This window comes from Salvelinus namaycush, chromosome 26 (genome assembly GCF_016432855.1).
Source record: "Salvelinus namaycush isolate Seneca chromosome 26, SaNama_1.0, whole genome shotgun sequence".
NCBI lineage: Eukaryota > Metazoa > Chordata > Actinopteri > Salmoniformes > Salmonidae > Salvelinus > Salvelinus namaycush.
Window position 1 is genome coordinate 18859818 of NC_052332.1, and position 14689 is coordinate 18874506.

The following is a 14689-nucleotide window of genomic DNA, read 5'->3' on the forward strand; positions in this document are numbered from 1 at the left end:
ACGAAGTAACTCCGCCAGAGTGTTAATTTTGGGTCACTTTTGCCGGTCCCAAGCCCGGATAAAGGAGGGTTGGAATTGTGACATTATTAAAAAAACAAGAATCGACAGAAGAAAGTTCATTTGTAGTTCTCAACATATTTAGGGTGTTTTTTACTCACTTTTTGTCTCCCACGACATTATTCCCATATCCTACTGCGTCGACGTCATTTAGCTACTTTTAGGACAGCCAATGGGAAGACCTCAGAGTAACGAGTCATTTTTTGTTTACATTTTAACTATAAACAACGTGAGCAGGTCTCCATTTCCAACTATAGCGAAGCTGCCATTGTGACACAGTACAACAAAAATGGTATTACAACGTTCAGAAGGCGAGTTGGTGCCACAGTGTTCAATAGAACTAATAGGAGCTGGCAGGGTGAAAAATGCCCTAAAATAAGGCCTGTTTTTTCGTGATTACTTCAAAACTACGGCCGGCAGCTGGGATATATGGTAATATTATGAAACTGGGTTCCACCGCGGATGCAATTAACTACTTTTTATTGGAAAAAAGTATTGTTAAAAATGTCATATGTCCACAGAGGATCAGGCTGAGAACAATGCATTGAGGGACTAGCAGTACAGCAGGCCCAGCCCACACTAACCCAAGCCTCTTTCACTAACAAAAGTAGACTCCTACTATGGCCATTGAAGGACTTCCAGTAAATTACTACTGACTGAATGTTAACTTATAAAGTTAAATTTATATTTCTCCCTATTAAACTTAATTTGGTGTGCCGTTGTTGGTCAAGTTAGTTGTATTTTGTCTTATGGGAATTGGATGTACAGGTAACTGCCAAAATAAACACCATCAGTGTCTTAAAGTAGGGTGTTGGGCCACAACAGCTTCAACGCGCCTTGGCATAGATTCTACAAGTGTCTGGAACTCTATTGGAGGGATGCCACACCGTTCTTACAAGAAATGTCATAATTTGGTGTTTTGTTGATGGTGGTGGAAAACACCGTCTCAGGTGCTGCTCCAGAATCTCCCATAAGTGTTCAATTGTGTTAAAATCTGGTGACAGACACCATTTAAACCCCCTATAATCCTTTGAGACAACTCTTTCCAAGACACTGAGATCACTTTAATCCTTTGAGACAACTCTTTCCAAGACACTGAGATCACTTCTAGCCACACTAGCCAAAACAATGAGCTACTGGGCATTTTATACATGACCCTAAACGTGATGGGATGTTAATTGATTAATTAACTCAGGAACCACACCAGTGTGGAAGCACCTGCTTTCAATATACTTTGTATCACTCATTTACTGAAGTGTTTCCTTTATTTTGGAAGTTACCTGTATCTAGGTTCATGAAAACACAGGTGAACAGAAAAGTTTTTATTCATGATAACAAAAAAAAACTAATCCCTTATGAGTATATATATATATATATATACACATATACACACACTTCAAAGCTTTACACCGCAACGTGTTCAGTTATTGGTTATACATTTTCTCAACTCAAAATTCTTTACATAACTCATCCCAAATGGACCTTCTCATAATACAGTTTTTATAGAACCTTCAGCAGCACACCCTAGTGATAGGGGAGAGCTGGTGCTCCAAGATGTGGTTGCACTGTCTTAGTGATAAGTTATGTTGTACCCAGCATGGTTTGCTGCACAGGTGAGGTGAGCTTCTTGTCTATGCTGCAGAAAGACAGGCTTGTCTGACACTCTGGGCCCAAGTATTGAGCAGTGCAGTCACTGAGTGCTTGTCTGGGAGCTGTAGGAGCTTGGAGGTCATGTTTCTGTGAACGTTTTGTAGGAAGGGGTTAGCACCTGGAGAGTAGAGGAAGACAAAGTAAAGCATAAATCAACTCAAATGCATTGAAACCTGAGACAAGCTAAAAATATATATATATATATATATATATATATATATATGTAACATTTTAAACTGTCACGGTAATGTTGGGATACTTTCTCCATTACAGCCAAAGTTAAAGTAGAGTAAATTTGACTAATACAGTGCATTCGGAAAGTATTCAGATCCCTAGACGTTTTCCACATTTAGTTACATTACAGCCTTTTTCTGAAATGGATTAAATTGTTTCCCCCCCCTCAATCTATACACAATACCCCATAATGACAAAGCAAAAAAAAGTATTCAGACCCTTTACTCAGTAGTTTGTTGAAACACCTTTGCCAGGTTTCCTCCAGACGTGACGCCTGGCATTCAGGCCAAAGAGTTCAATCTTGGTTTCATCAGACCAGAGAATCTTGTTTCTTATGGTCAGAGTCCTTTAGGTGCCTTTTGGCAAACTCAAAGTGGGCTGTCATGTGCCTTTTACTGAGGACTGGCTTCCGTCTAGCCAGTAACCATAAAAGCCTGATTGGTGGAGTGCTGCAAAGATGGTTGTCCCATCTCCGCAGAGGACCTCTGGAGCTCTGTCAGAGTGACCACTGGGTTCTTGGTTACCTCCCTGACCAAGAGGTAACCGAGAGCCAGCTCGAGGGAAGTGTCTTGGTGGTTCCAAACTTCTTCCATTTAAGAATGATGGAGGCCACTGTGTTCTTGGGGACCATCAATGTTGCAGAAATGTTTGGTATCCTTCCCCAGATGTGCCTTGACACAATCTTGTCTAGGAGCTCTACGGACAATTCCTTCAACCTCATGGCTTGGTTTTTGCTCTGACCTTATATAGACAGGTGTGTGTCTTTCCAAATCATGTCCAATCAATTGAATTTACCACAGGTGGACTCCAATCAAGTTGTAGAAACATCTCAAGGATGATCAATGGAAACAGGATGCCGCTGAGCTCAATTTCGAGCCTCATAGCAAAGGGTCTGAATACTTATGTAAATAAGGTATGTGTGTTTTATTTTTAATACATTTAAAAAATGTCTAAAAACCTGTTTTCACTTTGTGTGTAGATTGATGAGGGGGAAAAAAGGTTTTTATCCATTTTAGAATAAGGCTGTAACATAACAAAATGTGGAAAAAGTTAAGGGGTCTGAATACTTTCCGAATGCACTGTACGGGTACAGAGAAAGCCAGTGTGTCTTACCATACACTTGCCCGTCGTCTGCCCACTGAGGGCTCTGGTCTGGGTAGTCTGCTGGGATGCTGAGCTGGAGAGGAGGCACACTTGGCAGGTTCTTATCATCTGGAAGAGAGAGGCAAGGAATAACGTCAGACATCAATTTATTTTATATTTGAGAGAGAATAGTGTGATTTCCCCCGGTCTTCATCTCTCAATGCCCTACATTAGCGGTTGGCCCATAAGTGATTGACTCAGCCATGCCTTCTTCCCCATCCAATATTTCCTCATCTCCCAGCCCTTCTAATGCGACTATCCCCGATGCATCTCACTCTTTTTCCCCTGCTCCGCTACAAAGTTTCTCCCTGCAGGCGGTCACTGAGTCTGAGGTGCTAAAGGAGATCCTTCAACTTGACCCCAAAAAACCCATCTGGGTCAGGTTTAGATCCTTCTTTAAGGTTCCAGCCCCTATCACCGCTGAGCCTGTCTCTCCTCTCTGGGGAAGTTCCCATTGCTTGGAAGGCAGCCATGGTGCGTCCTTTATTTAAAAGGTGGAGATCAAGCTGATCCTGTTATAGGCCAATTTCTATTTTGCCCTGTTGATCAAAAGTGTTGGAAAAATGTGTCAATCAACTGACTGGCTTTCTCGATGTCTATAGTATTCTCTCTGGTATGCAATCTGGTTTCCGTTCAGGTTATGGATGTGTCACTGCAACCTTAAATTTCCTAAATTATGTCACCATTGCCCTTGATTCTAAGCAATGTTGTGCTGCTATTTTTATATAAAGTAGACCATTCCATTCTTGTGGGCCGGCTAAGTATTGGTGTCTCTGAGGGGTCGTTGCCTGGTTTGCTAACTACCTCTCAAAGAGTGCAGTGTATAAAGTCAGAACATCCACAGTCTCAGCCACTGCCTGTCACCAAGGGAGTACCCCAAGGGTCAATCCTAGACCCTATGCTCTTCTCAATTTACATCAACAACATAGCTCAGGCAGTAGGAAGTGCTCTCATTCATTTATATGCAGATGATACAGTCTTCTACTCAGCTGGCCCCTCCCTGGATTTGGTGTTAAACGCTCTACAACAAAGATTTCTTAGTGTCCAACAAGCTTTCTCTGCCCTTAACCTTGTTCTGAACACCTCATAAACAAAGATCATGTAGTTCGGTAAGAATAATGTCCCCCTCCGGTGTTATTACTACGTGAGGGTTTAGAGCTTGAGGTAGTCACCTTATACAAGTACTTGGGAGTATTGCTAGATGGTACACTGTCCTTCTCTCAGCACATATCAAAGCTGCAGGCTAAGGTTAAATCTAGACTTGGTTTCCTCTATCGTAATCACTCTTTCACCTAAGCTGCCAAACTAACCCTGATTCAGATGACCATCCTACCCATGCTAGATTATGCAGATGTAATGTATATATCGACAAGTAAGGGTGCTCTCGAGCAGCCAGATGTTCTTTACCATTCGGCCATCAGATTTGCCCCCAATGCTCCTTATAGGACACATCACTGCACTCTATACTCCTCTGTAAACTGGTCATCTCTGTATACCCATCGCAAGACCCACTGGGTGATGCTTATTTATAAAACCCTCTTAGGCCTCACTCCCCCCTATCTGAGATATCTACTGCAGCCCTCATCCTCCACATAAAACACCCGTTCTGCCAGTCAAATTCTGTTAAAGGTCCCCAAAGCACACACATCCCTGGGTCGCTCCTCTTTTAAGTTCGCTGCAGCTAGCGACTGGAACAGTTATCTCAATCTCTTCATTCAAAGACTAAAATCATGGACTCTGACACTTGTAGCTGCTTCGCGCAATGCATTGTTGTCTCTACCTTCTTGCCCATTGTGCTGTTGTCTGTTTCCAATAATGTTTGTACCATGTTTTGTGCTGCTACCATGTTGTCGTCATGTGTTGCTGCCATGCTGTACTGTTGTCTTAGGTCTCTATGTAGTGTTGTCTCATGTCATGTGTGTTTTGTCCTATATTTACATTTTTAATTGCAGCCCCCGTCCCTACAGGTCTTTTGCTTTTTGGTAGGCCATCATTGTAAATAAGAATTTGTTCTTAACTGACTTGCCTAGTTAAATAAAAGGTTAAATAAAATAAAATAAACAATTTGCAGAACATCCGCTCCAACTAAAATCGGCCCGCGACTGAATCTAGTTGCCTACCTCAGCCCTTAACTCACCTAGTTTACAGATTAGGTGCACAGTGCCGTTGTTACTGCAGAACGAGGGGTCCAGGTTGACCAGGAACTTGGCATTAAGACGGGCCACCTCCCCCTGCAGGATGTTGGGGATGGTCTGACGGTCATCCTCCTCGTGTTTCCTCTTCCGGGCCGCGATGATGGGGCCCCTGTGGAGTGGGAGAGAATAGACATGGGTGTCAGATGACGGCCTGATCCCAAAGCTACTGTACTCTTTAATACACTTTCTCTATGCACTGTAGGAAATAAGGATGGTCTTGTATCAACGACAGAGTGGTGGACAGATCTAAAGCAGGGATGCTCCACAATGCCCTGACCTAAAGTGTAGTGTTTCTGGACATGAAGGAGTGGTTAGGGTAAACTCACATGATGGGCGGCCCGTGGATGGCTGTCATGGCTGGGGCGAAGGTACGGTACAAGGAATGGTTGAAGACAGGCGAGCGGATGTTTGCCATGACGGCATCCAAGAGGGGCTGGCACAGGTACTGCTGCTTGGTGCAGGGCACAGGTGGAGGGGGTGGCGTCGGCTATAACAGGTTTAGGGAAAAGTCAGTTGTTAAGGAGCTAAATAAGCAAACGTTTTGTTGAATTGTTGCCGATTCACATTCAATGGGTAACCTTTAGGAATTCACAACAGAAAGACATTTTGAAAACCAAGGAGCAATATAACAGCACAAAGATTATCAACACAGTCTCATGCTTACCACAGCCATATCATTCTTCAGTTTCTCCAGTGCTATCTCACACTTCTGTAAGGTTCTGAGAGGACACCTGCAAGTCCGGGAGAGGAGATATCATTCAATAACCATTGCTGAGACAAACTTGGATGGACACTGACACACATAAGCAACACACTTGTATTATTTTACCTTGTGTTGGGGTCAGTGAGAATGTTCAGCAGGCTCTTCATCTTACTCAGGTCCTTTTTCCTATCTGTTGGGAACGCAAACTCCCTTTAGTGAGTGGGAACAGCCAAGACTGGCAAGAAAAGTAAGAAAGAGCATGGCGTGAGTGCATACCTTCATTTTTGTCTATCTTGTTGATCATCCTGCGCAGCGGCTCAATGTATTTGGAAAGCTGTTTGAGTTTCTCCATGTACTGCTGGTCCTCCTGCTGATTGGCCCCGGATGGACTCATCACTGAACTGGGGTTCCCTTCACGTCACCAGACAACCACGTGGTACAACAATTAGAATCCTCAGGTACATTGAATGTGTTTACATAGTCTTGGGGACACCGGGAAAAGGCTTGATTGGTCTTCCAATATTTGGCATAGAATGCAAATAGAAAATTATGTGGTTCCAGACAAATCAAAATCCTACATAGAGCCGATTTAAGAATGTAAACTATAGTAAGGAAAACAATCAGATGTGAGGTATGATATTTAGGGGCTTAGGCCCCCACCTCTGCTCCAGCGAGGAGCTGGGACAGTACCTGGGGTGTTGAGGGGTCCTGGGGAGGGGACGCTATAGTTCTGGGGGGTGCGTGCGGTGGCTGGGCTATGCGAGGGCTGGGGGGATGGACTAGGCTGGAAGCCACCTGGCGACGGTGTGGGACCAGAACTGCTGTGAAGAAACGCAATACAGTTGAGACCAGAGAAAGTCATTCTATTTCAAGACTAGACCTGAAATAAAACTTTAGAATGCCATATTCAAGTCAATAAAAGCGCTACATAAAGTGAGAGAGTGGGCTTGTCATCTTTGCTCACCTGACTGAGTTGGGCTGGGAGGACGGGGGCTGTGGGGATGGCTGTGGCTGGGGAGGGGGTGGCATGGACTGGGGGGTCTGTACCTGTACCGGCGAGGGCGATGACATCATCTGGTGCTGCTGAACCTATGGAGGGTGTGAAAAGAAAAATGGGGGGCTCACACCAGACAAGCCAATCACTGGAGACCCCAGCACATCTTTAGCTGGTTGGATGCTGCATCACGTTACCATCCATCCTAGATAGCAGGGGGAAAAGATCCTTCAGACATTACGCCGACCAGGGCCTGAGTGCCTACTGAGGAAGATAGGAAGAAAATACTTGTCTTACTGGCACTTACCATACACGATGAATACTGGCCAGACACCCTTACACTGAGCAAAATAAACAACAGCATTTCCAATCACATCTATAGGCCTACCCTTAATGGATTCCAAATGGGAACCTGCTTGTAGAAGGCACAGCTCTCTTTCCATGAATCCACATGCATATCTATACTGAGCATGAGAACAGATGTTTACTATCAGATCTAATTCCACTGGTCTGTATAAGAAGCAGGAGTGGAGGTTTGGGTAGAGTGGGGATGAAATTTGAGGGCTGCACTGAGGGATGAGGGTTGGCATAAGGAAGCACACCAGAGGGACACGGTTTTAGGAGAGGTGGTGGTCACCATGAGGGTCAGGTCAGGGTCAGAGTAGGAAGACTGCCTGGTCACTCTACCCTGGCGTAAATACCTGTGGCATTTGCTGTCCTCCCATGGCAGCAGAGTTTGGAGGTATGGCAGGGTTCGGGGCAGCACGGGGCAACCGGGGTGGAATTTGTATCCCAAGGCGGGGCATCATCATCTTGGAGGACAGAGGGGACAACATACATGTCACAAGCAAAACAAGAAATGCAATGCATCAGCGGAGATGATGCACATGCATGCACAAAAAAATATAAACATTCGGACACATGCATGCACGCTCCCAGGAGCAAAATCTGTAAAATACATTGCACAAGCAGACATGCACAAACACATGGACGCACACTCATTGACACACAGACAGAGCCACAGTTACAGTCATATCTTAAACCCTGGTGAGAGAGAGACAGCGTTGCCAAGCATGTGACCCTGTCTCCGGAGTCGGAACAAACAGTTGCCATGACAACAGTGATGAGGCCTGCCGTGGCCAGTGGGAACATGCTCCCTCTCCTCTTTAGGTCAAACCATGCAGTGTGCATGACAGTTATTTAAATGGCTTAGCTAAGTACAGTAGGTCAACATTGCCAACTGACTAGAAATAACATAGATCTCCATTTTTGGTTACTAAATTATTCAACATTAATTTATTAAACGTTCTAGTCTGGAAAATATTTCAATGGTTTTATCAAACGACGGTTGTGTAGATAGGCATTGCATTTTGAATGGTGGAACCTCACTGGTACCCCCAGTAGGAGGTTTGGCAGGGATTTCCCAAACAGTATCTATTGGTCAATTGGATGAGAGAATGGGGGCCCTTCAATGATTGATGATGCCATGTATTTGCATCTACAGTAACAGTAGCGCTGGTAGATGCAGCAGCCGAGTTAAAGAATATTGTTGGTTTGCAGGGCAGAGTAAGCATGCAGTTGCAGCATTCACTGCATGAACAACACACATGCATGAAGGGGGAACAAGACATTCTAACGTTGCTGTGAGGTACAATAAAGAGACATCCTCTGGGAGATCAACTTTATTTTCTCTCAGCAGCCCACCCGTGGGTTTCATTCTGAGAAATGCAGTAGCACACTTCCAGGGATTTTCAATAGGGAGAAGTAGCGGTGGGGAGAAGAGGTCTAGGTGAGTTCTAGTTTGGTAGAGAAGGGATGGGGTAAGTGGCTTGTGGAAGTGAATCCTAGCTCCATCCCTATTTTGCTTGGAAGCGATAGAGACAGGAGTACCAAGCCTATCAAGGAATTCTCAGAAAGCATCATATTCAAATGACAACAAACTAAATTGATTTCCTGGGTTATGTAGGAGACTCATTATTCAGTTCAAACCAAAGAACCCCTGAGCCTGAGCTATCAAGCAGCAATGGTGCAATTATTAGAATAGATGCTAACTTAAGTCTCTGTAGGTAACGTTGAGCTATAAAACAAGCATTACTACCTCCTGGCTATGGCAGTAGCTTAAGTATGGCAACAGGCAACACAGAAAAATATCATTTGTCTTCCTCGAGTCATTTAACACCAACAGAAGAGCTTGCGACCCAAAATTAAATCAACTGCTGAAATTTCAAAGGGGTGAATCTGAAAGCATGCACTCACTCCAGGCCAAGCTCAGTGACAAGTGTCAGTCCCCAGTCAGTCAATCAGTCCCACTACACACCAGCTTGCAGTGCTGTGCTCTTACCTGTCCAGGTACTGCTGCAGCTAGCTGGGCCTGAGCTGCCGCCTGTTGGGCTTGCTGCGCTGCCTGCTGGGCCTGCTGGACTTGCTGCTGCTGCTGCTGCATCGCTCTAGCCTGGCCACACACAAACAGAACACAGCACATACACACACACACACGCATAGGGAAGCAAGCAAGCAGAGGAGCGTGTAAAAAAATATACTGGAATAGGTGTGTTATCCCAGAGACTATAGATTACAAATTTAGAGTGGACAACAAAAAGGACACCACTATTCTACAGAGGGTGAACTAAACTTAAAGTTAATATTTTTCCATAACACCACCTCTGCTTTACCTGCAATGCTTGGATCTTGAGCTGTTGCTGCTGCTGACTGAGCGAGCTGATGGGCACGTGCTGTGTGGAGGTCATCTGTCCAGCGAGAGACTGGGGCACCATGCCCTGCTGCTGCTGAGAGTGGGGGGGTAGCTGGGCCGCCTGGGGCTGAGACTGGGCCTGAACCTGCTGCTGCTGAACCATGTGCTGAATGGACTGCGCCTGGGCTTGTGCTTGGGCCTGGGCTTGTGCTTGGGCCTGGGCTTGGGCCTGGGCTTGTGCTTGGGCCTGTGCATGCTGCTGTTGGAGTTGTAACTGAACTATCTGCTGTTGTTGCTGGAGCCTTGATGGGTGCATCTGAAGAGAGATGGGGAGGGCATTTAAATACCTTAAGATAGATTATTTGAAGCCCATAAATATGCTCATTTTATCCTTATATTTATTTACCAAAAGATCAACCAATTGAACTGCCTTCTGTATGTCTCTGTTAACTTTTGATGTACATCTAGGCATGCCATCATGGTGGAGATTGGAACTTATACAGGGACACAAACTGGTGAGGGGCCAAAAGTGAAAATAATTGTCACAATACCAACATTTTACTAACGATGTGATACCAGGCCAAGTATCACGATACCGAGTAGTATCAGGATACCACAGGGTTTGCCCCCCGATCACTTTTTATCCATCCAAAAACATGTGGCACGCGAGTAGTTTAAAATTGCCAGCGACACGGTTTATAAAATTATATAAAATGTGTGCCAATTCGAGGTAGAAAGGGGGAGAAGGTAGCTCCGGTAAGGAGTGGTTTGGGCTAGAAACTTATGGCAAGCCTGACTGTCAATGTGCTCCGTTTTTCCTCTATGGCACTAAGAGGCTGCGTGAAGCCGACTGCCCTTCTTGTTCTTACAGGCGAAATTAAAAGAGGGGTATCCACTTCGCTTGCGCAGCGAGCCGCTCCAATAATGTCTGCACACCCCAGCTCGCCATCACGACAAAATAACATTTAAAAACTGATGGAGATGCACAGAAAGAATGGACAGAGAAGCAGCTGAGTAGGCTAATGGCTGGTTAGGGGATGTGGCTGGCTGCTCACAGCTGTCACGTGATATTGGATGAAGCACTCATTCTGACATGACAAATCTGACATCACGCTCTGAACTCTGATATTCTATTTGTAGGCAGTGTAGGGATGCATTCTGTGCTCAGTCATTCATTTGGAGAGAGAAGGTAGTGATCACAGGGAGAAGATCTGTTCGAGGCTCTTTTGTATAGCACTATGGGTGATACACTCTACGCCTGCACACTTTTTGTCCGTTTTTTACAGCTCTACACAACTCACGTGGATGACCTATTTTGAGATCCAAACGGCGAACATCGTCAAAAATGGACAAGTTTGCATCCCTGTTATACCTGGTTCTGTTGTTGCTGGTTTTGGGCCTGCTGCTGCTGCTGGTTTTGGTGCTGCTGTTGGAGCTGTTGGTTCTGATGGTGTTGCTGCTGTAACTGTTGCAGCTTCAGCTGCTGCTGGACCTGAAACTGCTGCTGCTGTATGGCTGTCTGTTGCTGCATAGCTGTCTGCTGCTGCTGCATGGCCGTCTGTTGCTGTTGTTGCATGGCTGTCTGTTGCTGCTGTGCCTGAAACTGCTGGAACTGAATGGACTGCTGCTGCTGGGCAATCTGCTGCATCTGCATCTGCCCTGGACCTCCTACTACAGGGAGGATGTGGACAAAACAGACACACATCCTCCAGCTGAGAACTTGGGGAAAGCCCTGGAGGAAAAGCACTACACCTGAGCGTTACTAAGGAAACAGAAATATGAGTGTAGAGCAGTGCCTGTGAGCCGAGTTGAGCGGTCGGAAATCCAGCTTATTGCACACAGAGCGCTCCACGTCCATTTCCCCAGCTGCAGTCAAATTGTGCCCACTCCGCTCCTCGCTCTGCTCCCACTCATCTCTGCTCACATGCTCTGAGCCTCATGGAGGACACAGGAATATGAGTTTGGAGGTCCCTGATCGAAAATCAAAATGTCATGACCAGTAGGCTACTGATCCAATTGTTTCTGTGGGCTAACAGACAGCAGCATTCAAATAAACATGAATAACGTGAGAAAGTGAAATAGCTTCAGAAATACACTCACTCGCTTGAGGATTTCCAGCCACACCTGCCATTGCATGCTGACCCATTTGCATCTGCCCCATGGTCCCCATACCACCCATGGGTGCACCAGGTGGCCTAGGCCCCATGGCGATGCCCCCTGGAACCCCTGGAACCCCTGTGAGATTTGTAAGGGCATTCATGGGATCTGGAAGAGGGGAGACAGTATATACATTTTACACATGGGTAGCGGCATGAGTAGCTACATAGATATTCTTCTGAATGTCTTTCAGTAAGGGAAAACATATTTAGCAAAATCACAACAACTCACCCAGACCTCCTCCTTGTGCCTTTTTATCTGCAAAACAAAAAATATACCATTACGTAACTCAACTTTACAGAATAGTTGTCTCAAAATATGAACAAGAGTTAGACCTACATTGCAGATAGGAAAAGTATGTGCGGTACTTACGAATGTCTCTGAAGTGAATGATCAACCTTGCTACCAGGGACAAGTATTCTTCCTGTTCAGAAGTAAACAATAACACCATTATTATACTGAACAAAAATATGAATGCACCATGTAAAGAGTTGGTTCCATTATTCAAGTAAAAGATCACAGAAATGTTCCATTTGTGCACACATTTGTTTACATCCCTGTTAGTGAGCATTTCTCCTTTGCCAAGATAATCCACCCACCTGACAGGTATGGCATATCACAAAGCTGATTAAAAAAAGCATGATAATTACACAGGTGCACCTTGTGCTGGTGCCAATAAAAGAGTACTAAAATGTGCAGTTTTTTTCAACAACACAATGCCAGAGATGTCTCAAGTTTTGAGGGAGCATGCAATTAGCATGCTGACTGCAGGGATGTCCACCAGAGCTGTTGCCAGTGAATGTAATGTTAATTTCTCTACCATAAGCCGCCTCCAACATTGTTTTAGAGAATTTGGCTATACATCCAACCGACCTTACAACCACAGACCACACCAGCCCAGGACCTCAACATCCAGCTTCTTTTCCTGCGGGATCGTCTGAGACTTGCAACCCGGACAGCCGATGAAACAGCGGGCTTGCACAACCGAAGAATTTCTGCCCAAACTGTCAGAAACGTCCTCAGGGAAGCTCATCTGCGTGCTTGTCATCCTCACCAGGGTCTTGAACCGACTGCAGTTCGGCATCATAACCGACTTCAGTGGGCCAATGCTCACCTTCAATGGTCACTGGCACACTGGAGAAGTGTGCTCTTCAACTGTACCGGGCAGATGGCAGACAGTTTAGTGTGTATGGCGTCGTGTGGGCGAGCGGTTTGCTGATGTCAACGTTGTAAACAGAGTGCCCTATGGTGGAGGTGAGGTTATGGTATGGGCAAGCATGAACGAAGGACAACGAACAGAATTGCATTTTATCAATGGCAATTTGAATGCACAGAGATACCGTAACAGGATCGTGCCATTCATCCGCCGCCATCACCTCATGTTAAAGAATGATAATGCACGGCCACATGTCGCAAGGATCTGCACACAATTCCTGGATGCTGAAAATGTCCCAGATCTTCATGGCTTGCATACTCACCAGACATGCTGGTGCTCTGGATCAACATGTACAACAGTGTGTTCCAGTTCCCTCCAATATCAAGCAACCTCGCACAGCCATTGAAGAGAAGTGGGACAACATTCCACAGGCCACAATCAACAGCTTGATCAATTCTATGCAAAGGAGATGTCACGCTACATGAGGCAAATGGTTGTCACACCAGATACTGACTGGTTTTCTGATCCACGCCCCTACTTTTTCTGTGAATAACAGATGCATATCAGTCATGTGAGATCCATAGATTAGGGCCTAATGGATTCCTTTCAATTGACTGATTTCCTTATATGAACTGTAACTCAGTAAAATCTTTGAAATTGTTGCATGTTACGTTTACATTTTCGTTCAGTGTAGATGAGATGGTCATTCTTCACCAATATTTCCAGTTAATTATATAGCATGTTACTGAGTGTTGTCTGATGACCCATGATGAGGTTACTAGGTGTGTGTAAATTAAAAACGTTCACTCACTCTAGATTTGGCTTTGACATAAACATGATTCTCCATATCATTGCTGGACTTCGTGTGTGCAGTCCCAGCCTTTCTCATCGCCTCTTCACTGAAAAAGAGATTCAGATCAAACGAATGTTGGAAGATTATATATTTTGCCTGCTGTATTTTGCTAACACACATTCCAGCGATATTATATTCATGGAAGATTAACTGCAACTTACTCTAAATGTGGCCAAGCAGAAATGTCACCGGGTCTGTGATGACTATACCTCGCATCTAGCTAGCTAGCTAGCTAGCTAGTTACATAGGAAGTGAAGTAGCAATAACAAAGGCTAGTTGCCTGCTAGTTTGGCTAACCTTTAGCTGAACGCCCAATTAGTTCGTCTCAAAACTTCAGGCATTTTTTATGGTCAAATTATAACACATGCAGCTAACTGCATCAACCCAGATGATGCATTGCTTACGGCCTCATATCAAACATGTTCAGTAGCGAAGCTAACATATATGGCTAACTGTGGTGTGCTAGCCACTGTCGTGATAATAGCGGAGTAAATACAATATCACAACGTGAGCAACGTTTACAAAGTTTTAATAAAACTAAATTGTCTCACATTTGTGCAACAACTTTCTGTCGGAATGCAGGGCTTCTCCAATCGCTTTCTGGTCCTGGGACCTCCATTGCAGACATCGTTTTCAGACAATCCGCAAACGTAGGCTTTGAATGAATGCAGCACCAAAAAGCATAAATAGATAACATAAACGTACTTCCGGTTTAAATTCTCCATCCCATTCAAGAGCTGCTACATCTGCAACAATGTAGCTGTAGTTTTCAAAGACATCTCTGATTAGATTTATTTTAGTAGTGCTTAATGTGATTTTAGTAGTGCTTAAACTAATCATAAACTAATCTCTGAT

The 14689-nt window shown here is 44.8% G+C and overlaps 1 protein-coding gene across 1 annotated transcript; it reads right to left on the reverse strand.

Annotated features, from left to right (window-relative positions):
- Positions 1 to 1364: 1364 nt before the first annotated feature.
- Positions 1365 to 14490, reverse strand: med15 (mediator complex subunit 15). The gene is made up of 18 exons (XM_038965190.1): positions 14386 to 14490; positions 13793 to 13880; positions 12198 to 12249; positions 12057 to 12083; positions 11769 to 11933; positions 11041 to 11336; positions 9649 to 9984; positions 9318 to 9428; positions 7678 to 7788; positions 6947 to 7071; positions 6673 to 6803; positions 6259 to 6393; positions 6109 to 6172; positions 5944 to 6010; positions 5606 to 5766; positions 5222 to 5388; positions 3055 to 3153; positions 1365 to 1825 (listed from the first exon to the last, which is right to left on the reverse strand). The coding sequence occupies exons 1-18, from the start codon at positions 14460 to 14462 to the stop codon at positions 1689 to 1691; spliced, it is 2349 nt and encodes a 782-aa protein (XP_038821118.1). The 5' UTR covers positions 14463 to 14490; the 3' UTR covers positions 1365 to 1688.
- Positions 14491 to 14689: the final 199 nt, after the last annotated feature.

What these genes read in the sequence shown, in the direction of transcription:
- med15 (XM_038965190.1), bottom strand. Translation starts at nt 14,462, where the DNA reads ATGTCTGCAATGGAGGTCCCAGGACCAGAAAGCGATTGGAGAAGCCCT. An exon ending in CTGCAGCAGTACCTGGACAG is followed by an intron (nt 7,789 to 9,317) that starts GTAAGAGCACAG and finishes CTGTCCTCCAAG; the next exon opens with ATGATGATGCCCCGCCTTGG. An exon ending in TCCCAGCCCAACTCAGTCAG is followed by an intron (nt 6,804 to 6,946) that starts GTGAGCAAAGAT and finishes GTTTCTTCACAG; the next exon opens with CAGTTCTGGTCCCACACCGT.